Source organism: Hemicordylus capensis, chromosome 2 (genome assembly GCF_027244095.1).
Source record: "Hemicordylus capensis ecotype Gifberg chromosome 2, rHemCap1.1.pri, whole genome shotgun sequence".
In the NCBI taxonomy this organism is placed as follows: Eukaryota; Metazoa; Chordata; class Lepidosauria; order Squamata; family Cordylidae; genus Hemicordylus; species Hemicordylus capensis.
The window spans coordinates 228,557,796-228,582,181 of NC_069658.1; the positions used below are offsets into that span (position 1 = coordinate 228,557,796).

The 24,386-nt window shown below is 45.8% G+C and overlaps 1 protein-coding gene across 2 annotated transcripts in view; it reads left to right on the forward strand.

Moving 5' to 3' along the window:
* Positions 1-9,620: 9,620 nt before the first annotated feature.
* Positions 9,621-24,386, forward strand: part of LOC128341631 (zinc finger protein 345-like) — a 29,148-nt gene continuing 14,382 nt past the window's right edge. Inside the window, exons 1-3 of one of the 2 annotated variants that reach the window (XM_053287996.1) lie at positions 9,621-9,960; positions 11,827-11,859; positions 14,052-15,155. In XM_053287996.1, the coding sequence (XP_053143971.1) occupies positions 14,099-15,155 (1,057 nt within the window). In that variant the 5' untranslated portion in view covers positions 9,621-9,960; positions 11,827-11,859; positions 14,052-14,098. Of the gene's footprint in view, positions 9,961-11,826; positions 11,860-14,051; positions 15,156-21,119; positions 21,199-23,274; positions 23,889-24,386 lie in introns of those variants that run through there. The other variant, XM_053287995.1, reaches the window with a different exon arrangement.

Here is a 24,386-nt window from a genome sequence, read left to right on the forward strand (position 1 = left end):
CTGCGGGACCGTTTTTAATCACAGTGCTGGTGAGGGGAGAAGAGCACCCTCCCTGATCCTTAAAGGTAACCCCCTGCCATCGAACCTTCGAACCAGTTCGTGCACATCCTTACAGGATACTCTGTTGGGAGCAGAGAGGACATGGGCGGGGAGGTGGAGTGGCTGTGTTTTATAAGAACAATATATCCCTTAACAGGATCCCTGTCAGAGCACCTACCTATATTGAGTGAATGTACTTGAGTCTTGGGACCAAGGATAGATGGGGACTTCTGTTGGTGTACTGATCATCCCGCTAACAGAATCCCTAACTGAGCTATTTGATTTGGCTGCAGAGTTGGCATTGGAGATGCCGAGGTTGATGGTGGTGGGCGACTTAAGTGTTCACTTTGGAACTGAATTGTCAAGAGTAGCTTAGGAGTTCATAGTGGCCATGACAAATTTGGGTCTTTCCCAAGTGGTCTCAGGTCCGACACATGTTGCTGGTCACATTCTCGATTTGGTATTTTGCTCTGCTAAGGGAGTTGTTCCATAATTGGGCACTCCTATGATTTCCCTATTGTCATGGATGGACCACCACCTGGTGAAGGTTCAGTTTGCAGTCACTAGTCACCTCTGCAGGGTTAAAGGGCCTATTTAGGATGGTCCACATGAGGAGGCTATTGGATCCAATAGGATTCCACACAAGGGAGGGTTTGGAAGGTTTTAATGTTGGCTCTGCTGGTGATCTTGTTGACACCCTAGTAGAAAAGACCTAAGCTTGGGAAGTACATGTGGCAAAGAAGCAATTCTTTGCTTCACATATTGTGTCTGCAGGTTCGTGTCTAGCCGAATTGTTGAGGGTGGTGAGGGGACTTCCATAGCCTCCTTCTGCTCCGGCTTTGGAGATTTGGGGACATCAGTCAGCCACTGTTAAGTTTTTAATTAGTTATTTGTGGACAAAATTTCGTATTCGAGCCGACCAGGATTCCATTGTTAGTGCAGAGTCTTTTGCAGAGGTATCCAGTAAATTCTCTTGCGCGGCTAAACTGAATCAATTTTAGTTTGTGACTCCTGAGGATGTGAACAAGCTGCTTGGAACTATGTGTCTTACCACCTGTTCTCTTGATCCTTGTCCAAAATGGCTTATTATCAAGCAGGGAGATTGTTGGAGAGGGCTGGTTGAGATCAGAAATGAGGAAAGGTAGGATGCCTCCTTGTTTAAAGGTGGCAATTATTAGACCTCTCTTAATGAAGCCTACACTTGATCCCTCAGACAATTATAGGCCTGTCTCCAATCTTCTGTGGTTGGCCAAGGTGATGGAGAAGGTGGTGGCCTCTCCTCTCCAGGCAGTCTTGGATGAAACATTATCTAGACCCATTTCAAACTGGATTTTGTGAAGGTTATGGAGTGGAGTCTGCCTTGGTCAGCCTGATGGATGATTTCCCAAGGGAAAATGATAGAGCGAGTCTGACTGTTGGTCTTTTTTGGATCCCTTGGCGGCTTTTGATACCAACGACCATGGTATCCTTTTGGATCGCCTGGAGGGACTGGGCTTAGGGGGCACTGCTTTGCAGTGGTTCCACTCTTACTTGGAGATTGTTGCTCTATGAAGTTAGAGTTTTTGTATGGTGTCCCTCAGGGCTCTATCTTGCATCTCCAATACATTTTAAAAACTACATGAAACTGCTGGGATCAATCATCAGGGGATTTGATGCAGGATGTTATCAGTATGTTGATGATACCCACATGTATTTCTCCGTGCCGGCTTCAGAAGGCAATGGCATAACTTCCCTAAATGCCTGCCTTGAGGCAGTAATGGGCTGGATGAGGGATAACACACTGAGACTGAATCCAAACAAGATGGAGGTGTTCATTGTAGGAAGCTGCAGTTCAAGAAATAGGATAGACCAGCCAGTTGTGGATTGGATTTCACTTCCCCAGAAGGAACAGGTTCACAGTTTGGGAGTACCTATGGACCCAACCCTTTCTCTGATACCTCAGGTGGCCAGGAGCACTGTTCCCTCTAAGGCATGTGCATGTGGGTGTGCTCACAAGTTTTTGGATGTCCGCTAAGTTCATTTTAGATCCCACTCAGGTTGAATCAGGAATGTCCTATTCTGAATGCAGGTGCTCACACACTGCCTTGATATTGCCACCTAGAACAAATCTCATTCCGCACAAAGATGGAAAAGATTAGAGGGACCACTGGCCAGGAGTGCTTTCTATCAGCTTCAGCTGATTCACCAACTGCATCCTTTCCTGGAAGCGAGTGACCTTAAGACAGTGTTGCACATTCTGGTAACCTCCAGGTTTGACTATTGCAATGTACTCTACATGGGGCTGCATTTGTACATAGTCCAGAAACTGCAATTGGTGCAGAATTCTGCTGCCAGATTGGTCTCCAGGACGTCCCAAAGAGACCATATCACTCATTTTAAAAGAACTGCAGTGGCTACCAATAGGTTTCTGGGCAAAACACAGAATGCTGGTTATTCCCTTTAAAGGCATTAATGGCTTGGGCCCAGGGTATTTAAGAGACACCTTCTTCGTTATGAACCCTGCTGCCTATTAAGATCTTCAGGGGAGTTTCATCTGAGGCTGCCACTGGCTCCTCTGGTAATGACTCAAAGGAGAGCCTTCTCTGTAGTTGCCCCAGAACTGTGGAATGCACGTCCTGCTGAGATTAGAGCTGATCCATCCCTGTCGGGTTTTAGGAAATTACTAAAGATATCTTTTCAGCCCCTTTTTTTTAGCTATTTGGTATTTTTATGAATATTTTAATTGGATATTTTTATATGTTAATTGTTAAAATTTATTGATTTGTTCTATTGTTGTAAACCACCTAGAGACTTTGGTAAGGAATGGTATACAAATATGTTAAATAAATAAATTGAACCTCTTGGTGTGTGTTTTCATTTTTCAATATTGTTCCTCAAGTGTATTATTACCTGTGCTTAAAAATCAGGACAACAATAGCCATACTCCAGCCTTTGGGATGTGGGCCGTCTGATTGATATAGGTGAGAATAAAGCAGCCAGCACAGGAGGCCACCAATCTGTGTGGTCCTTCAGGAGATTAGGAGGAATAAAGTCATTTCCTGGGGCTTTCCCGCCTTTAAGTTGGCAAATCAGTTGCTTGATCTCTTGAGATACAGCAGGCCACTGAGGCAAATCTCCTAAAGATAGATCCAGGCAAAAATGCGTACTCTGATCAGTATATAGACACGCAAAGTGAGACTCCCAGATATTCGCTGGGATCAAAGAATCCCTGTTATTGGAGGAACTGGCAGAGGCAGAAATTAGCCTCCAAAACCCACTGAGTTCTTATTCTTGACTGTATTAAGGAGAAGTAGCCAATTTTCCTGCATGGCAGCTTTTTTCTTGATCCTCAAGAGCGCCTTGTCTTCTTCTTAGCTAGTCCAATTTCAACAGCAGTGTCGAATTATTTTAAAACTGAACCGAAAAAGAGACCAGATTCCTTTTTGCTACTATACAATCCTGATCAAACCATTTTTGGGGTGTCTACGTCTATGAGAAGGATAAACATGACATGTTCTAGTCAAAAATGGTTCCAAGCATTGTACAAGCACATCATAGGAAGGGAGAATCGAAGGAACACCTTGATCACATAAAATTCTAGCGTGTGTCTCTATTCCGGCCTTATAATTAAGCCATTAAGATTTTCAAGAAAGGGAAAAGAGAAGATCCATCTAACTACAGACCAATAAGTCTCTTAAATATAATAAGCAAATTATATGTGAAACATCTATGTATAAAATTATGTTCCTGGCTGGACTAGGAAGGCTTATTAGAAGATGAGCAAGCCAGCTTTAGACAGGGCAGATTAGTTATAGATCATTGATTAATCTTGCAACATCTTATTGAAAAGATAGCTTTTTGCTGCATTTGTTGACTTCTGTTCAGCCTTCGATTCTATTTCTAGAATTTTATTGTGGGCAAAATTGGCTAATACATCAATTGATAAGCAGCTTTTACTGTTACTTTATAAATTACCCAAGAATAATTCTATCTGTGTCTGTTTGAACTCTACTGGTCACTTATCTAAAGTAATTCCAACTACAAAAGGTGTGAGACAAGGGTGTATACTTGCACCTTTTTTGTTTAATTTTTATGTAAATGATTTAATTAAATTTTTACAGAAACTGGATATTTTTGCCCCTATATTAGCAAAAAGGCAGCTGCCACTATTGATGTATGCTGACGATGTGGTGATTCCCTCCCAAACTAGATCAAGCCTTATGAGAGCTCTGGTTACACATTGTCAGGAGAAACATTTGGTCATCATTTATTCCAAAATGAAAATAGTTTGCTTTAACAATAAAACTAAGAGTTTAAAATGGACTGTTGGGAGACATCAAGTTGAGCAAGTAAAGCAAATCAAATATCTTGGTGTGATATTTCAGTATAACAACAGGCAACACACTCATGCTAGAATGGTTTCTGATTTGGCCCAACGAAGCGCGGTAGCTATTCTTAGATTTCACCATGTCAAGGCAGAGGATATATCCCTGCTGCCATTAAACAGTTCCTTGCTAAAAGTGTACCGCAACTTTTGTATTGAGTTCAGTTGTGCCCCTATGATAGTTTTATGCCCCTAGAGCGGGTTTAGTCGGGCATTCTAAGAGCACTTTTTGGTGCACCTAGATACACCCCTAATGTGGTGCTATGACAGGAGGCTGGATTGTGGAGGATTGAGACCAGGGCATGGTTGCAGATTATTTTCTACTGGCTGAAGCTTCATCTCCGGCCAGTGGGACTTGTGCCTGGGTTTCTTTTGGCTACACGCTGGCCTATTTGGCTGGTGACGATTACAGATAAACTTTCCCATATTGGCTTGGACCCTGAGTTTTTATTAGAAACTGACCTAGTGAATGCCAAAAAATTAGTACACCAATGTCTAAATGATATGGAGCTCCAGAATGAGTCAGCTTGTCTGCCAGCATTTTACAGTCAGTTTAAGGCCAGGGTGGGTTTTCCCCCCAGCTTCATATTTGTCCACCATAACTGTCAGAAAGTTCCACTGGGCTTTTTCAAGAGCACGTTTTAACGCCTTTCCTTCAGCTATATTAACGGGGAGATTTCAGCATCTACCCCTGGAGGCTCGCTTGTGCCCTTGTGGTTCGGGCGAACCTGAATCAATTGCTCATATTTTACTACACTGTAGATTCTACAGTAATATTAGATATCATCTGATTCTGCCACTTCTTACTAGGCTTCAACGTCAATCGGATGATTTGCTGGTGAACTTTTTGCTTGAAGATAATGCACTCTGCATCTGTCATGTTGTAGCAAAATTTTGTTACATCGCAATTAGAATTTGTAGTTCATTGATGCTGAAGTTAATGATTGAGTTAATGTTGAATGCTGAAATAATGTTTATTGTTTGTGTTGTTGTTTTGCTTTGGCCATTGGCCGTAAATAAATAATAATTACCTGTGCTTGATGCTCATGGGAGATTTATCTTGCAGTAACAAAGATAGTGGTGGCTGTAATAATGGTTAATGGTAGCCTCCTAGCCCATGCCTCTTTCCAGGACTGACTCTTTTCCTACCTCTGAAAGAGAACAAGGTGCCACCTGCTCACCAGCATCTTGTGTGTAGGAGGAGGATGCTTATCTGGTGGCTGAGGGGGAGCTGCAAAGGGCTTCTACATCGGAAGAAGCTGATGTAGGAAGAAGCCCACATCGGAACGGCAGCCTGAAATGAGAGGGAAGAGCTTGCTTGGGCTCTCCAGAGTCCGGGCCATACCCCTTTTGCATCACATGCAAAGGGGACATGGCCCAGTTTTTTCTTCCTCTTTGTTGGAGGGAGAGAAAGTGAAATAAACGGTGTTCAGGCAGCAAACGCAGCCTGAAATAGAGGGAAGAACTCGCTCTGGCTCCCCAGAGCTCGCTCTGGCTCTCTCTCACCGTGCCCCATCCCGCGGCGATTTTTATAGACAAAAGAGGAGGGTTTCCCCTTGCGTGCCCCCTCCCCACAGCTACCGCACGCAGCCCCCAGAGATGCATGGCAAAATTGCACGCAGCCCCCAGAGATACATGGCAAAATTTGAGGAGTGGAAAGCCGCTCCTCAAATTTTGCCACCATAGGCAGATGCCTCCTCTGCTGGTGACCAGGGAGGATGTGCTGTGAGTGAGTTCCTGCCTGATGTCTAGTGCCAGCCCTGTTTTCACACCGCTTGCCAGGGCCACTGTTCCATCTAACAGGGATTACCAGATGTTGTTGACTGCAACTCCCAGAATCCCCAGCTATAATGGCTTTTGGTTGGGCATTATGGGAGTTGTAGTCAATAACATCTGAGAATCCCTGTTAGAGGGAACACTGGTCAGGAGATGTCCACAAGCAGAGGGCTTTAGAGAGTAGGAGAGCAAAGGTTATCATGGAAACAATGTATGTCATGTTCAGAAAGGAGATTCAGAAAAAATGGCAGGTGTTGAGAGTTGGGACTGAGCGGAGAGAGACTTGGTGAGAGTTGCATGAGACTGAGCAAGGGGTTGGTTCAGGCTGCTTGGGAGGTGGGGGGAATCTTGGTGGATTATTGATCAGAGACTGTAGGAAGCCAGTGGTGAACTGGAGCAATATTCTGGGTTTGGAGTTTAACACCTGAGTGGGATTCTCACGAGAGGAAAGTGTCCAAGGGCAAAACTCCATATTATACCAATGAGGAGTCTGGGTTTCCACTGTAAGATTCACCTATAAAATAATATACCCCTGTCCTAAGTCATTTGGCAAACCTAACAGGGGTGTGTGTGTAATTTATTTATTTGATTTATATACTGCCCTTCCAAAAATGGCTCATAAGAAGAAGGTTAAAACTCTGTTGTGTTTAACAGCTGAGTGAAATAGAAACATCGTAATGAAGTGTATGTACCCTGCTTAGCAGAGATTCATATTTGTTTTATATGTTGCTTTGTTGCTTTATATGCAACATTTATCCCTATCCTGCGCTTGCAAGGCTACACCACTAAGGAGATACATTCCCTGAGGGCAGGGTAACAAACATTATCCTTGGGTGGCAGAGTATAAGAGTAAAACCCTAGTACCGTGAATGTGGTAATTCATAAAACAAAACACATCCCTGAATTTGAGGTGGCCTCAGGTAGAGTCCTTAAAAAAACACCACTTTAAAAATGCGGAGCACTAATCCCAGAGAAGGCCCCGTCCTGCTTGCACAGCAACCACTCCTTCGCCAGGCTGGCACTCAAAGCAGAGCCCTCCCAGCAGAATTCATCCAGTGGGTGGACTGCCACTGAGGAAGATGGCCCTTCAAATCAGTAGCGGCTCATGTAGATGCCACCGGGGGTGGGTGGGTGGAGAGTGGCGAGAGGCACCTTTAAGGGTAAATTAGCAGGTGCTCACCTCTGGTAATGCCACACCTGCAAGCTGTCCCAAGCAGCGTTTTGCCACCCAGCAGCCCTTGAGGTGGGGGATCGGCTACACCACTCTCCTGCAAGGAGGCCAGCTGAGTGGCAGAGCCGATCCCGTGCCTCAGTGGATGGTGCGCAGCACACTGCTGCTCAGAGCATCTTTCAGGTGCAGTGTTCCCAGAGGTAAGCACATGCTAATTTACCCTTCAAGGTGCCTCTTGCTGCCCACTCCCCAGTGGAGCCCTCACTAGCCGTTACTGTTGCATATAATCCAAACCGTAAACAACTTTAAAAATAATACTCAGCACCTTAAATTCCACCTGGTAACACCGTGACAGCCTTGAGGATTGATGTTATATTTTTTTATAGCCAGAAGTACCAGTTTTCCCTTGCCAACCACAGATTTGCCAATCGCGATTTGAGTATCCGCGACTGGCAAACTGTCACCCCACCCCACCCCCTGCCAACCTCAACTAGGGTATTTGTGGTTGGTGCCATTTTTTTTTTTAATGGCCATTTTTTCGGTTGATTTCCAGGGTCACAGAGTCAATCTGGGGGTCATTTATGGGGGTTGGAGCAATTTTTGGGGGTGATTTTGGGGGGTTGGAGAGAGCTTTTCTGGGGGTTGGGGGATTTATTTTTACCATTTGTGTGTGTGTGGATTTTAGGCACTTCGGAATTTGCGACTCCCCTAACCACCTGTTTACAATGTAATCCTATGTCTTGCCAACCACTAATTTGAGGGACAATTGTAATCTTGCTGCCACGTTCTACACCAGCTGCAGTTTTCCAACGATTTTTAAAGGCAGCTCCACATAGAGTGTATTGGACTAATTAGATGGGAACGTGACCAAGGCACCAAAGCTGGGCCCCTAAGAAACCCTAAACTCCTCTTCTTCAGAGGAAGGGCAGCCCAGCTCACAACAGGTTGAATCCCCTGTCCCTGATCAGCACTCCTCCTAACCACCAGCACCACTGTCGTATCCAGATGAAGCCTCTGCTTAACAGTCCACATCCAACATATCATAGCCTTCATCCCTGGTCCAGAACACCCACTGCCTCCCTAGGATCTGATGACATAAAGCAGTTGCTTTCAATCTTTTTTAAAAGAGCACCCCTTCTGTCTGAAACTTCTCAGATACCCCATAGAGATTGTATGTGTACATACAATAGAAAAGGGAGTCTTTCATCTATTTACTTGATAATCCATATGCATATTAAGTATATCCTGGTCAGTCAAAGGCCTACTACAACTACTATTATTTAAATACCACTGTCTGGGCATTGCCCCACCCTGTGTGGGGCAACATCCAATGGGGTCAAAGCCCATGCTGCAGGAACAGGCTAGGCCAGCTGCAAAGTGCCAGTGAGGCAGAGAGACAGCTAGCCCAATGGTTCCAGAGAAAGAAAGGAATACAGCAAGGACATAGCAAGCCCTGAGTAAGTCCCGGGACCTGAAGTGAAGATGGCACCCTGCCCTCTCCTCCATTTTCTCCTCCCCCACAATGTCTTTGCTCCAGAAAAACAGTCAGGCCATGGTGAAAAGCAAAACATTCTCGACACACCTTTCTCTAGCTTCTAAGCAAATAATCTCGCACCCTCTGCACACAAAAGGCCCCTCCTCTCGCCATTTGTTCACTTTGGCTCCATTTTAATTACACCCCTGGAGTAGGTGGATGTCCATATAACCCCAACACTGTAGATAATTGGCGGTTGCACTAGCAGTACTCCATAAACAATGCACATCATATCAGCCATTAGCATCTTCTTATCAGAACATTTTAAAAACCCACAACTTTCTCTTGATTTTTTAAAAATTGCAATCTTATTCCTCAAGCATTTTATATCTATGCTTGATGCTCATGGGAGTTTTGTCTTGTAGCAACAAAGAAGGTGGTGACTGTAATAATGCTCAATGTGTGCCCCGCTGGCCCACGCCACTGACTCTCCTTACCTCTGAAAGCAAACAAAATTTTAGCCCTCTCATGGACCTTCCACCTTCCCCAAACTCCAGGGCTTCCTCTTTCTCCAAATGGGGTTCCCTGAAGGAGTTGGGAGGCAAGGGTGGGGTGGCCTCAGTGGGATGGGGCAAGTGCACACCTGCCCCCATTTCTGTTTCAGAATTCTAACACGGTGCGGGACACAGCTGAGCCGACCCACTCATCAATGTATTGCTCCCCTTTTCTGCCCGCCCGCAGTTTTATTCTCCTGGCGCCCCCACTGCTGGGAGGAAACCTTTCCTGTAGCTGCTGGCCTGGGGGAAGATGTTCTTCTGGGGCAAGAGAGCGGGGGTGTTAATTCGTGCTTCTGGGGAGAGAGACAAAAGCCGATCCTTGGGAGGGAACAAAGGCAGCGAAGAATTGTAAGCCAAGCCCTAGGCTGGGCAGAGGTTGTCAGGATTCAAGGACCCCGCCTTCTCCGCTCCCGCTTTAGCAGAGACTCGGAGGAGGCAGGCGCAGGGTTAAAGGGAGAGAGCGGAAATTCCTAGAGAGAACCGGAAGAGGGCGAAACTCTTCACTGGAGCACTTCCTCTCCCCCCACCCCGCGCAAGTCTTTGATTTCTCTGTCTGCAGTATCGGCTCCTCCAGGGTCTGGTGAGTGCAAAGTGTATGTGGGGTGATCCAGAGACGGGGAGGCGAGGGTCGGGGGGCTGGCTTGCCAAGCGCCTAGGGAGGCGGGCAGAGACTCTCAAAGGGCAGCTTCACAAGGAACGGGTTTGCTCTTCTGGGTGTCCCTCCGTGGAGGGCTGTCAGGGAGGACGTCAGGGCTGGGCTGTGTTTCTTGGAGGCAGAAAGCCATGCGCGAGGAACGCTGCGGAGAACCGCACACAGCAGTTCTACTATAAGGATAACTGTAACCCCTTCCTCATCGGGAGAGAGGGTTTCCTTAGACGTCTGTGAGACGACACACCTCTTCGGAATCGTTGGAGGAATGTCTAGTACTTCCTCATATATCCTATGATCCCCTCATGAAGCTGATACAAAGCGCCTCTGACCAAATCTAGTGCAAGAGGGCTTCTTTTCATGAAAGGAAACCAACAGCATTCTCCTTTTCTACCCCACATACAGGTGAAACTCGGAAAATTAGAATATCGTGCAAAAGTCCATTAATTTCAGTAATGCAAATTAAAAGGTGAAACTGATATATGAGACAGACGCATTACATGCAAAGCGAGATAAGTCAAGCCTTAATTTGTTATAATTGTGATGATCATGGCGTACAGCTCATGAAAACCCCAAATCCACAATCCCAGAAAATTAGAATATTACATGGAACCAAGAAGACAAGGATTGAAGAATAGAACAATATCGGACCTCTGAAAAGTATAGAGTGTACTGTGCTTGATTGGCCAGCAAACTCACCTGACCTGACCCCATAGAGAATCTATGGGGCATTGCCGAGAGAAGGATGGGAGACATGAGACCAAACAATGCAGAAGAGCTAAAGGCCGCTAATGAAGCATCCTGGTCTTCCATAATACCTCATCAGTGCCACAGGCTGATAGCATCCATGCCACGCCGCATTGAGGCAGTAATTGCTGCAAAAGGGGCCCAAACCAAGTACTGAATACATATGCATGCTTATACTTTTCAGAGGTCCGATATTGTTCTATTCTTCAATCCTTGTCTTCTTGGTTCCATGTAATATTCTAATTTTCTGGGACTTTTGCACGATATTCTAATTTTCCGAGTTTCACCTGTATAGCAAAGCTCCCTACTGAAGCGCTGCCTTCCTGTTCTAAGAGGAACTGCTGCTACCACTGACACACACAAAATCACCCACCCCGATGCTAGTGAGAGCCAATCGACAATGGCTTTTCAGTACCAGGCAGGATCTGCTTCCCCACAAAGATGTTTATGTTCTTTAATTCAGACAGTATTTCTTTGTGTCCCTTTCTCTTCTCATTTGGGCAGGATTTTTCTTTTCTGGTGGAAGCCTTCTTGCCTTTTACCGCTTCCTTGACTCTACTTGTTAGCAATGCTGGCATTGTCCTGGACTTGGTGGTACCTTGTCCTCTTTTGGGTCTGCATTCGTAACTGAGTTCTTTTTTTAATCGTGATTTTAAATAAACTCTTCATTCTCTGGGGTGATTAGACCCTCCTGACTGTCCCCTTCAGCTTTCTTTTAACTATTTTCCTCATTTTGGGCAAGTTTCCTCTTTTGAACTCAAGAGTGTCCATATTGGACTTGCTGGGCAATTCTTCACTTGCATATATGCTGAATTTGATCACACTATGGTCAGTGTTCCCTAACATAGATGTCTTGAGCAGCACTCACGATTAAGTCCAGGGTTGCCTTCTCTCTTGTTGTCTATGACCAACTATTCTAAAACACAGTCATTTGGGTTATTTAGAAATTTAGAATGTGAATTTACTCAGCCTATGTGCAGGTTGCTGAAGTCATCTTTTGTGTGTGTGTTACAACACTGTTTCTGCACTGATTTCTTTCTCTACTTCCAGGTCATGCTCAGAATTTGATCATAGGAACATAAGGTGAGCCTTGCTGGATCATGCCCATCATCCTGTTTCCCACATCTAGTGGATCATTCTAGTCCACCATCCTGTTTTCCACAGTGACACATCAGATGTCTCTGAGAAACGCACAACCAGGGGGTGAAGGCATGACCCGGCTCTCCTGCAGCTGGGTGTCCTGCCTCTGAACCTGGTGATAGCCTATAGTCATCAGAACTAGTAGCCACTGATACACTTGTCCTCCATGAATTTGTCTATGCCTTGCTTAAAGTTATCCCAGCTTTAATTTAATTTAATTTAAGGCCAGGTTTGCAGATGACACTAAACTATTTAGGTTAGTGATATCTAAAACAGATGGTGAGGAGCTCCGAAAGGGTCTCTCCACCAAGAGTGTACCTAGGTAATTTTGGAGCCTGGACCTAAAGGCCTTTGGAGTGCCCCCCCCCCCCCCGCGCGCAAGTGAAGCATCATCCCCCTACACACACACACTCATAACAAATATGAAAGAAACAAAACATGTATTTTACTGTTTTTTCCTTTCCTCCACTTTACATTTGCAAGTATATCTCAACCAACTGATGGGGAACAGATTCAGTCTTGAACACAAAATCTCTTGAATTAATCCCATTGAACACAGGTTTACTATGGAGTAAGTGTATGTAAGATTCCATAGTTGTTCCTATGAAGAGCTGCTATTGTATGGGTTGTTTTTAGTTTATGCAGGCCAACCTTAATAATGTTTAGCCACTCCACTACTTGTTTCATAGCTAAAATGAGAGTTCAGCCTCCTTTGTCTCCTGTACTCAGTGCCCCACATAGTTTAAAGCCAGTTTGGTTTGCTGGTTAGAGTGTTTGGATGAGAATTGGGGAGAATTGGGTTCGAAACGCATACTCAGCCAGGAAACTCAGGGGATAACCTTGAACTAGATACTCCCTCTCATCCTAACCTACCTCACAGGATCATCGTAAGTATAAAAGCAGGAAGAAAGAATCATATACACAGTGCCCTGAGCTACTTAAAGGAAGGGCAGAATACAAGTGTCATGACAAATACATGTAGCTATGTGCAAACAACATATTCATATTTATGCTGACTTTTAGCCACATGACTCCAATAAATTAATCCCATTCAATGCCATTTATACCAAACAGAAAAAGAAGTCACCTACTACCAATCAGTCTAGGCAATATATATCTACTAATTTGATTTCAAGCCAGACAACAGAATGGCCTACATAGAGTCATCCCAGTTTCTTATAAATGAATAAGTAAGCATTAAAAGGGCTGGGAAGCAGTGTTCCCTCTAAGGCTTTTGCATGTGTGCATGCACACACATTTTTTGATGTCTGCTCAGCTAATCTTAGATCCCATCCAGGTTGAATCAGGAAGGCCCCACTCTGAATGCATGTGTGTGCATGCTGGCACCTTGATGCTGCCACCCAGAACAAAACACATCTCCGCACACAGATGAAAAAAACTCGAGGGAACACTGCAGTAGAGAAAGGCAGCTTTAATTTTTTTTAAAAAATCACGATCAACTGATTTGCACAGTCTTATTTTGATGTGTCTGTAAAAATTATTTATTTATTTATTTATTACATTTATATCCCGCTCTTCCTCCAAGGAGCCCAGAGCGGTGTACTACAAACTTCAGTTTCTCCTCACAACATCCCTGTGAAGTAGGTTAGGCTGAGAGAAAAATGACTGGCCCAGAGTCACCCAGCAAGTATCATGGCTGAATGGGGATTTGAACTCGGGTCTCCCCGGTCCTAGTCCAGCACTCTAACAACTACACCACGCTGGCATTTATTCAGCAGCTTTAGCCCCTTATCAAATGAATTACTCAGCTTGCAAGATCACAGTGTTTAACGTCCCCACTCCACTGAACTGCTGCCTGCCTCTGTCATGTCCTCCCTTCCCCCCACTTTCTTGTTGTGCCTGGCTGGACCCCTCTTTACTTGCTAGTTCCTTCTTCATCCTACTTTGCCTCCACTCCGTTCACCACTTCATACCTTGCTTCCCCCAGCTCCCTCCCCATCCCCTTTCTCATGATCTCCCACTCTTTTTTCCACAGGTTTTCTCAATTCACATACTTATACTGGCTGCATGCTTGCTCTTAAAAGTCCATCAAGTCTGTTCTTATGTAAATAAATTTCTTCTCCGTTTTGAAGATCCATTTCTCTCTCACCAGGAAGCTCTCCTTATTCCTGCAGGTTTTGGAGGGGAGAGCGAGAAAGAGGGTGAGCATCAGAGAAGGAAAATGGAAGCAGAGTATCAGTGGGTAAAGAATGCTGCTACTTCTGAGTGCTCTGATTCCCATGAAATTCCGGTGCAAGAAAAGGATTGCAAAGCGAACAGAAATAATAAATCCCCTCCATGTGCAACAGTCTTAAGTAGCAAGTCAAAGCTAAGCACACATCAAAGAAGCCACACCGGGAAGAAACCATATCATTGCTCAGAGTGTGGAAAGAGCTTTAGTGACAGCTCAGGCCTCACTTACCATCAAAGAATCCACACGGGGGAGAAACCATATGAGTGTTCTGAATGTGGAAAGACTTTCCACAACAGCTCAAATCTTACTTCCCATCAAAGGATCCACACAGGGGAGAAACCTTATCATTGCTCAGAGTGTGGCAAGAGTTTCAGCCAGAGCTCGAGCCTTTCTTCCCATCAGAGAATCCACACAGGAGAGAAACCATATCAGTGTTCAGTGTGTGGAAAGAACTTCAGCCGCATCTCAAGCCTCACTTGCCATCAAAGAATCCACACAGGAGAGAAACCGTATCAGTGCTTGGTGTGTGGAAAGTGCTTCAGCCAGAATTCACAGCTTACTTGCCATCAAAAAATACATACAGGGGAGAAACCATATAAGTGCTCAGAATGTGGGAAGAGCTTCCGCAATAGTTTGAGCTTTTCCTCTCATCAAAGAAGTCATGCAGGCGTGAAACCATATCAGTGCTCAGAGTGTGGAAAGAGTTTCAGTGACCGCTCAGGCCTCACTTACCATCAAAGACTCCACACAGGGGAGAAACCATATAAGTGCTCAGAATGTGGAAAGACTTTCCACAACAGCTCAAATCTCACTTCCCATCAAAGAATCCACACAGGGGAGAAACCGTATCAATGCTTAGTGTGTGGAAAGTGCTTTAGGAAGAGCTCACAACTTACTCCCCATCAAAGAATACACACTGGGGAAAAACCATATCAGTGCTCAGTATGTGGAAAGTCGTTCAGGAAGAACTCACAACTCACTTACCATCAAAGAATCCACACAGGGGATAAGCCATATCAATGTTCAGAGTGTGGAAAGAGCTTCAGTCGCAGCTCAAGCCTTATTTACCATCAAAGAACCCACACAAGGAAGAAATTGCATCAATGCTTAGTGTGTGGGAAAAGCTTCAGCCAGAACTCACAGCTTACTTCCCATCAAATAGTCCACATGGGGGAAACCATTTGAATGCAGAGTGCAGGAAAAGCTTCACCCAGAGATGGAACCTTAATTAACCCAATATGCACAGAAATGACTGTTGAAATCCTCCCAGATAGTAAGCTTCTCTGATATCAGTTTTTTGTGGCTAGGAAGGTTTAATGTCTAAGAGTGGATTCCAAGTCAGCTATGGATCTGCTCTTTAGTCATGACCACAGAATAGAAACAAGGGTGCCCTTTGTTTATCTTAGGTCTTGCTTTGTAAACATGTCATTCTCAGTCTGCCAGTGCATAACCATACTGCAATACTGTTTTGATTTCTCTGCAACAAAAGGCAAGTCCCTGATTCTGTGTGATGATTAGCTGATGTATTAGCAGGACTCTTCTATCAAAGCCATTGACTCTACAGAGAGGTTACAGCAACATACCAAGAGAGAACTGATTGGGATCAGGAAGTGTGGTATAGCAGGTATGTTGGACCCAAGCTGGGGGCAGTCTGGTTCAAATCCCAGTGCAGCCATGGACCTCAAACGGGGGGACCTTGAAGCAGGGGCTATCTCTTTCCATTATTGCCTTGTGGGACTGTGAGCATAAGATGTATCAGGGGTCCTATTTACCCTACCGTGAGCTCCTTTAGTGGAATAAAAATGGAATACACAAAATCCAGCCTCTTTCTCTCTCTTGCCCCCACCAGAAGGCAATCAAGCAGGTTGGAACTCCTGGCAAGTTCTTCTGGGCAGAGACACTTTCAGCCCAATTCTCTGCAGAGTTGAGTGCTTCTGAATCAAAAGGCTCAGGCATGCCCAGCTCTGCCTAGGATCTGCTTGCAGGAAGACAGTCATTTTTAAGTGTTGCAAGTGATTAGACAGAGACTTTGGATCCCATGGGGGACCTATACATATCTTCTCTTCCTGCTGTCTCCAGTCGGAGTTTTCAGGTTTGGGGGAAAATACCAGAATCCTTTTTCCCAAAGAGAAAAGTGGAATGAATGAATGGATACCCTAAAGGAGTGGTGCCTTTTTGAGACTCTTTGTTTTATCTCTCTCCAGCCTTAATGCCAGGACTGGGCATTCTCTCGCTCCCTTTTTCTTGTTTCTGCCCCACCCATTCCTGTTCAGAGGGGTCCATTCCCGGGATCCTGTGAGGTCAGAGTGTATTTGGGGAGTCCAAAGGCTGAAACATTCAAGGCAAGAAAGGGACAATTTGATACTTTTTTTCTGGGGGGGAAACCCATAAAATGTTCAGAGAAACACAATTAGAAACTCCTTTACATCTGGCATCAAAATTAGGAATTGTCCCAGAAACGTCCCACAAATCTAGGGTCTCACTTAGTTCTACTTGGTTCAGACCCCATCAGGATGGTACTGAGATCTGCTGCTGTTTCACCTGACCTCCTGAAATAGTTAATTTACAGGCTTCCCAATAGCCCTACAAACAAGCTGAATTCCCTCACTGAGGTGAAGTTTCTGCCTCTGAATCCTCAGTCGATTCCTTCACAATAGGATATAAGATTAGGTAATGGTTATTTTTGCTAGTGGACAATCCCTATGGTTCTTCTTCTCCAGCCCTTAAAGGAGTGGTTACATAAACATCCACTTTCCAAGAGTCCAAAGCACAGATCAGGCTGAGAAATGCAAGACTAAGGGAAGCCCTTCTAGGAACAGTGTCACTTTATTATTATTATCATCATCATTATTATTATTATTATCACAAGTGCCACTCCACAACTTCCCTGCCACCCACTACCCCACCTCACCCCACTGGGCCGTGCTGTTTCTTTTCTCCTCTTTTCCCCAAGGTGAGCTATGAATGCCCTGCCACTATTGCCTGGCTTGGTGCCATAATTTGAGAGTCCCCTACTAACTGAGCAAAAGGGTGCCTTCTAAAAATGGTGGTTCTCATTATGTAGCAGGGGGAGAGCAACTCTACCTATCCATCCCCAGCACAGCACCTCTTCAGTGGCTGTTGCTGGTGTCTATCTTATATTTCGTTTTTAGATTGTGAGCCCTTTGGGGACAGGGAGCCCTTTTATTTATTTATTTGTATCTATGTAAACCGCTTTGGGTACTTTTGTTGAAAAGTGGCATATAAATACGAATATGGCCAATATTTATATACTGCTTTTCAATAAAAGTTCCCAAAGCAGTTTACATAGATAGATAAACAAGCAAACAAATAAATAGGCTTCCAGTCCCCAAATTGCTTGCAATCTAAAAAAGAAACATAAGATAGAGACCAGCAATAACTACTGGAGGGATGTTGTGGTGGGGATGGATAGGGACAGTTGCTCTCAGCAGCATTGGCCTGAGAATGAGATGTGCCTACAAATCATGTGGGGCCCATATTCACCCCAGGTAGCAAAATGTCCTGGGCCACCCCCTGCATAGGACCCAGCACTCTGGCCATTGGGTGGTGCTAGACATCACCCCATCCACACACATTCTCTGTCTCTGCCTTTCCATGATTACTCCCCTCACAGTTGCTTCTGGGATATTAAATGAATGACAAGTTCTTGCCTATTGAAATGCATTGCTTCCATCCAAAGGGCTAAGCAGACCTGCTCAATTTAGGCCCCCCATCTGTTTTTGGACTACAACTCCCATAATCCCTAGCCACAAAAGCCAATAGCCAAGGCTTATGGGAATTGTATGCCAACATCTGCAGGCAGGCTGAAGTTGAGCAGCCCTGGACTAAAGGAATGCACTCGTTTGAAAAATGGTACTATTAGGAACCATGCAATGCATTCTGAACAGATTTATCATTCAGAATTACTAGTAGGGCCCCTCAACAAAATGTTTCAGTATCTCCCTGGTGTGCATATGTTACTCAAGCCTGTGGCTTGAGTAACACAGGAAAACAAAAGTTAGCAATAAAGAGGAGAGTGACTGCTCTAACCGGGTTGTACTTCGTATACAAATGTTTACTTTTTTTCTGTTTTCTGGGTGCTTTGGTGGTGGTGTTGTTCGTCCTAGCTCCTTTTCAAACCCCTTCCCCATCAAATGCAGAGCTGTGAAATGGTTAGTGGGAAAATGAACGTTTTACACACATTTCCCACTCAGAAATAGAAGGAGTTGTGACTGTCTTGAGGGCGTATTCTTTAAGCTGAGAAATTTCACCCTCTTTTTCAAGCCCCCTTCCCCCCTCCTCCTTACAGAATTCAATTAACTCCCCCCACTTGCTTGTCAACAGCACTCTGGGCCCATGAACATTCTGTCCCATTGACTAACATGGAGGCAGTTGCAGGGTGGGGGTAGGATTGGCCCATTTAGTGAGAGTTTCCCTTAAAAAAATTTCTTTGGTACACTGACAAATCTGTTTCCGAAAGAGCTGAAAATGCTATCTTTATATACAGGTAACTGGAGAATTTGTAGGTGAGTGGAGGAACTGGAAGGCTCAGGGTGCACTATTCTCTAGGCAAGTGTGCATCCCTGGAGATCCTGAAGGAGGACCTCTGACCCCAGCTGGGATGCAACAAGACCTGGGCCAGGCTGCTACAAGCATGTGAAGGAACTCAGAGACTTCAGCTGCATTCACAGGAACATAGGAAGCTGCCTTATACTGAGTCTGACCATTGGCCCAACTAGCTCAATATTGTCTATACAGACCAGCAGCGGCTTCTCCAAGGTTGTAGGCAGGACTCTCTCTTAGCCCTATCTTGGAGATGCCAGGGAGGGAACTTGGAACCTTCTGCATACAAACATGCAGATGCTCTTCCCAGTGGCCCCTTCCCCAGAGAGGAATAGCTTTCAGTGCTCACACATGTAGTCTCCCATTCCAATGCAAACCAGGATGGACCCTGCTTAGCAAAGGGGACAATTCATGCTTGCTATCACAAGGCCAGCTCTCCTCTCACAGAAATGGAAAACTGCTCTTGTAGCCAGCATGAATTGCTCTCTTTGCTAAGCAGAGTCTGCCTTGGTTTGCATTTGAATGGGAGACTACCTGTGCGAGCACTGTAAGATATTTCCCTTAGGGGATGGGGCCATAGCTCAGTGGAAAAGCATCTGGTTCACTCCCTTGCATTGCCAGGTAGGGAGAAACTGTTGCCTGAAACCTTGGAGAACCACTGCCAGTCAGTATAGACCAGGGCTGCACAACTTCAGCCCTCCTGCATATTTTGGACTTTAATTCCTGACTACTGACCACTGTGCTTTGGGTTGATGGGAGTTGTAGTCCAAAAATAGCTGGAGGGCCAAAGTTGTGTAGCTCTGATATAGACCATACTGAGTTAAATGGACGCATGAGCTGTCTTGGTATAAGACAGCTTGCCATGTTCTGTTCAGCGCATGTATGGTTATAGATCTCCTTCCTGTAAAGATGAAGTGTGCCCTCGAGTCGGTGTCAACTCCTGGCAACCACAGAGCCGTGCGGTTGTCTTTGGTAGAATACAGGAGGGGTTTACCATTGCCTCCCGCACAGTATAAGATGATGCCTTTCAGCATCTTCCTAATCTTCCTCTATCGCTGCTGCCCGATATAGGTGGGAAACATACCTGTACCCTGCATTATTTAGTGGCCGGGACCCTGATTCATTTTTTTAAATTAACACCTGTACCATCATTCACACAAAAACATGTACATGTATGGTTTTTAATTTGACCACACATACAGGAGGATTCTGCCTTGGAAGGTGGACCATGGTCTACCCTACCCCTTTCATTCTTTGCAGGGCTTCTTTGTTTGTTTGTTGTTGTTTTGCATTTATATCGTGCTCTTGATTCACGGAGGAGATGGAGGTGTGCCTGGTTCTTTTTATCATCACAACAACCCTGCAAGGTAGGTTAGGCTGAGGGATTAATGACTGGCCCAAAGTGACTCACTGCATATGCAAAAAGTGGAGGCGGTGGGAGAAACCTTGTAGTTGTAGCAGGGGAAATTACAACAGTAGTATTACTGATGGTGATGACAGGACAGCTGCTGCCTAGCCCACAAAAAACCCTTTCATGTTTTGCTCATTGTCAGTGTGGGGAGGTGGAGAATGGTCTAAGACACCTTGGAAGACATGCTGGAGGACACTAGTTATACATGTGACTATGATGACATGATGGCATTGGGCCAGTTGAGATGATAACTGTACTTTTATATGTGTGATTAGTATGTCTGTTGTTTTTCATACCCACTTGGAAAACAAATTCAGATAAACATGGGTAGAGTGAATGATCCTATCCGTGGTTCTGTTGTGTTACAATCCAGACTCAATGGTTGGTGGGGGAGGAACACCATTTAGCAATCCAGACAATAATCTAATCACATGATAGTTACTAACGCACATTTTAAATCCTACATTATATCTAGTATTTAAATCTGGGTAGTTTATTTTCCCATTCAGATGATCAATTGTGCACGTGTAGAGAAAGTATCGTCTGAACGGGCCCATTACTATAAGAAAGAAAGTGAACAAAATGCTATGTTGTTCCTGATTATTTTCCTGCAATAACCTCCCCGTAGCACCGCCTTACTCTGTTGCTCATGGGAGATTTATCCCGAGGATGCCAAGAAAGTGGCTGTGATTAAACGTTTAGTGTTCAATGTGAAGCCTTCTCTGTGCCGGCAGCGAACCTTCCCTGCAGCTGCTGCCCTTCTGCTGGCGGGCTCAGTTCATTCGGCCGGGGGGCTCCCCCTACACCCCACCCCCTCACATGCTGTTGGGGAGAGAGAGAGAGACAAAATCCCCTGGGAAGCAAAGCCTGGGAAGACGAGGGAGCGCTGCCCGGCACCAGTAGCTGCAGCTTCCTGCGCTACTACGGAGGCGGCGGCTCGCTCTCTCTGTCAGGGTGAGGCAGGAGGGACAAGGCAGGAGAAGGGTTAAAGCGAGCGAGTGGAAACTCCTAGAGAGTTCACTGAAAGGACTCGCGCCCCACCCCTCGCCCTCCAAGAAGCCTTTGTTTCCCCCGCCTCGATCATCTGCCCGGCTGGCCCCCGAGCAAGGACCCGGTGAGCGCGAAGTGCATTTGGGCAGCGGGACGGTGCGGAAGGGAGTCGGGGAGCGGAGCCAATGAGTCATGCGCCCCTCCCTACCCTGTCATGTCCTTGCAGGGGGTGGGTGGGCTGGATCTGCTTCTTCCCCTCCTCCCACCACCGCTTCAGCTTAGCTGCAGAGACGGAGGGAGCTGAGCTCTGGGCAAATGCAGCAGGAGTACAGAAAGGTGCTTCCCCCCGCCCCCTGCCAAACAGAGGCAAGGATCAGAGGAGTGCGGGTGGGGTTCTTTTCCCCCTTTCTGGGCAGATCCATTCTAAGGGGTCAAGCGAGAGATCCAAGGGTTGCATTCAGGGGCTTTGCTAGGTATTTAAAAGATTTGGGGCTTGGGTCCTCATCACACACCCCCACACGCCTTTGATTATTAAAGTCAAACTTACCTGCACTCTCAAAAATAATTATGTATGTTTTTAAAGCCTCTAGTGCCTGGAGATGTATATATCAGGTGGTATATAAATATGATAGATAAATATAACACAGCACATTCCAAATGTAGCCAGTTTGCACAGTACAAAAATGCAGAACTTGGGTCTCCTTAGGGGTGTGTGTGTGTGTGTGTGTATATATATCCATGCATAGCTGTGCAACTACATCTTTCTTCTGCACATGGTTTTATATATGCTGCCTGGCTTCCCATTTGTCTTTGGAGGTGGGTGCCTAAGTCAAACATCCCCTAGGGGGCACCAAAAACCCTAGGTCTGGCACCGCATATATGAAGACGGAAGCAGCAGAGAACTAGGTGAGGCTAGGAGCTCTGTCTCATGCTCTTTGCAGGCACCTGTACTGCTGCACTTCCTTTCTGGAAGAGGTCATGGAGGAGGGGAGTGCCCGGTGAGATTCAGGGCTCTGAGCAATCCATTGGGAGCCCATGCCCCATGGGCCACCCCCTAATGATGTCACTGGTTGTATTTGTCTGAAAGAAGGGCTGTGCAGTAGGACACCCCCTTTCTGTGCTGCCCTAGTCCCTTGAAGGAAAGTGGCCTCAGATTTTCCCACCCACCTGGGGGAAGGTAAAGGAGATGTGGGTGCCAGGCCAGAAAGGGCAGGCGGAGTGCTCAGAGTACGGAAGTGGAGATGCACAAATAGTGGACTGGAAGAGGAGGCAGGAAGGCAGCCGATGCTGAGTAGGGAAATGCACAAATCACGATTCATGCACTGATTCAAAAGGCAGTTGGGGTGGCTTTAAGAGCGAGGAGAGCAGGTCTGTACCTGCTCCTCCACCACTCACTGCAGCTTCCTGTTGTGGTGTCACACTCCCCAGTACCCCTCACATGGTGGTGGCAGCACGGAAATGCACAGACATCATGCACATACCGCCACAGCATAGGAACATAGGAAACATAGGAAACTGCCATATACTGAGTCAGACCATTGGTCTATCTAGCTCAGTATTGTCTTCACAGACTGGCAGCGGCTCCTCCAAGGTTGCAGACAGGAATCTCTCTCAGCCCTATCTTGGAGAAGCCAGGGAGGGAACTTGAAACCTTCTCCTCTTCCCAGAGCAGCTCCATCCCCTGAGGGGAATTACAGTACTCACGCTTCTAGTCTCCCATTCATATGCAACCAGGGCAGACCCTGCTTAGCTATGGGGACAAGTCATGCTTGCTACCACAAGACCAGCTCTCCTCTCACGTCCCTAATGCTGAGTTTTCACACTTGCTCTGACTCATATTCCCTATGCATCTGTGGCTTGTTCGGCGTGTGTCAAGTGAAGGACCCTACCCCCATCTCTGGTTTCTCCATAGGTCTATTCATAAGTTACGTTCAACACTTGTACAACGAGTGTACAGTTTACACTGGTACAGATCTGTACACAGGTACAGTCATTCACATGTTCTATCTTACCTTTGTGTTCACACTTCCTATCTGCACCATGCATCTGAAGGGCCTGTATCCAGGTTCACTTTTAAAATGAACACACATACAGCCATTCATACAAACACACGTACAAATGTATAGGCATCTGTACACTCATACGGTATAATGTCTGAACCGGGCTCATGAGTCTTGCCATCCTTCTGATTTCCTTACAGGCAAAGCTTCAGTCTAGCAAGAAAAATCCATGTTTGTTTGGAAAATTCCATCCAACTGCATTTCGGGATGTAATCCTGCAGCGGGAGGAAAGTTTTGGCTTCACAGGACTTAATAGCTCAGCCTGTCTGGACAGCCCTTTCTTTAAGAGAGAAATTGGCTGAAGAGCAAGGAGATCTTTGAGTATTCCTTAGTTCCCAGAGCAAAGATGCAAGAGCAAAACTCTGCTGGCCCAAGAGCAGTTAGAGGTAATGAGGTTGGAAGCACTTGGGAATTCTGGGAAAGGACCGAGCAGAACACTCCAGGAGAGGTTGAATCCATCAGCTCAGATGGACAGCGCCAGCACTTCAGGCAGTTCTATTACCAGGAGGCCGAGGGCCCCCGAGAGGTTTGCAGGCAACTCCACGCCCTTTGCCTTCAGTGGCTGAAGCCAGAAAGACACACGAAAGCTCAGATGCTGGACCTCGTGATCCTGGAGCAGTTCCTGGACATTCTGCCCCCAGAGATGGAGAGCTGGGTCAGAGAGTGTGGAGCAGAGACCAGTTCCCAGGCAGTGGCCCTGGCAGAAGGTTTCCTCCTGAGCCAGGCAGAGGACAAGAAGCAGGAAGAGCAACAGGTGAGAGTGTCTGTTTTATCCTTAGCTCTACATTTCCCTTCTTGTGCTGGTCAACGACCGTAATAAAGATTATTATTATTACATTTCCCTTGCTAATTGAGCAAAAAGGCACCTTTTAAAAGTGGTGATTCTCTTTATTTACCACTAGGGATGTACACAAACTGGCAGACAGCTGGTTCGATGGCGGGGGTGGGGGGTTTACCATAAAAGGGCCTCTGAACTGGTTCATGTGCATCCCTATTTACCAGGGGAGAGCAACTGGCCCAATCCATCCCCAGCACAGCATCCCTCCAGTTCTTGCTGGTCTCTACCTTACGTTTCTTTTTTAGATTGTGAGCCCTTTGGGGACACGGAGCCATTTTATTTGTTTGTTTATATCTATGTAAACCACTTTGGGAACTTCTGTTGAAAAGCGGTATATAAATATCCATCGTATTCTTATTCATCGTAAAGGGCTGGAAATATGAACAAGGCCATCCCAGGAATTTCCCCTAGCCA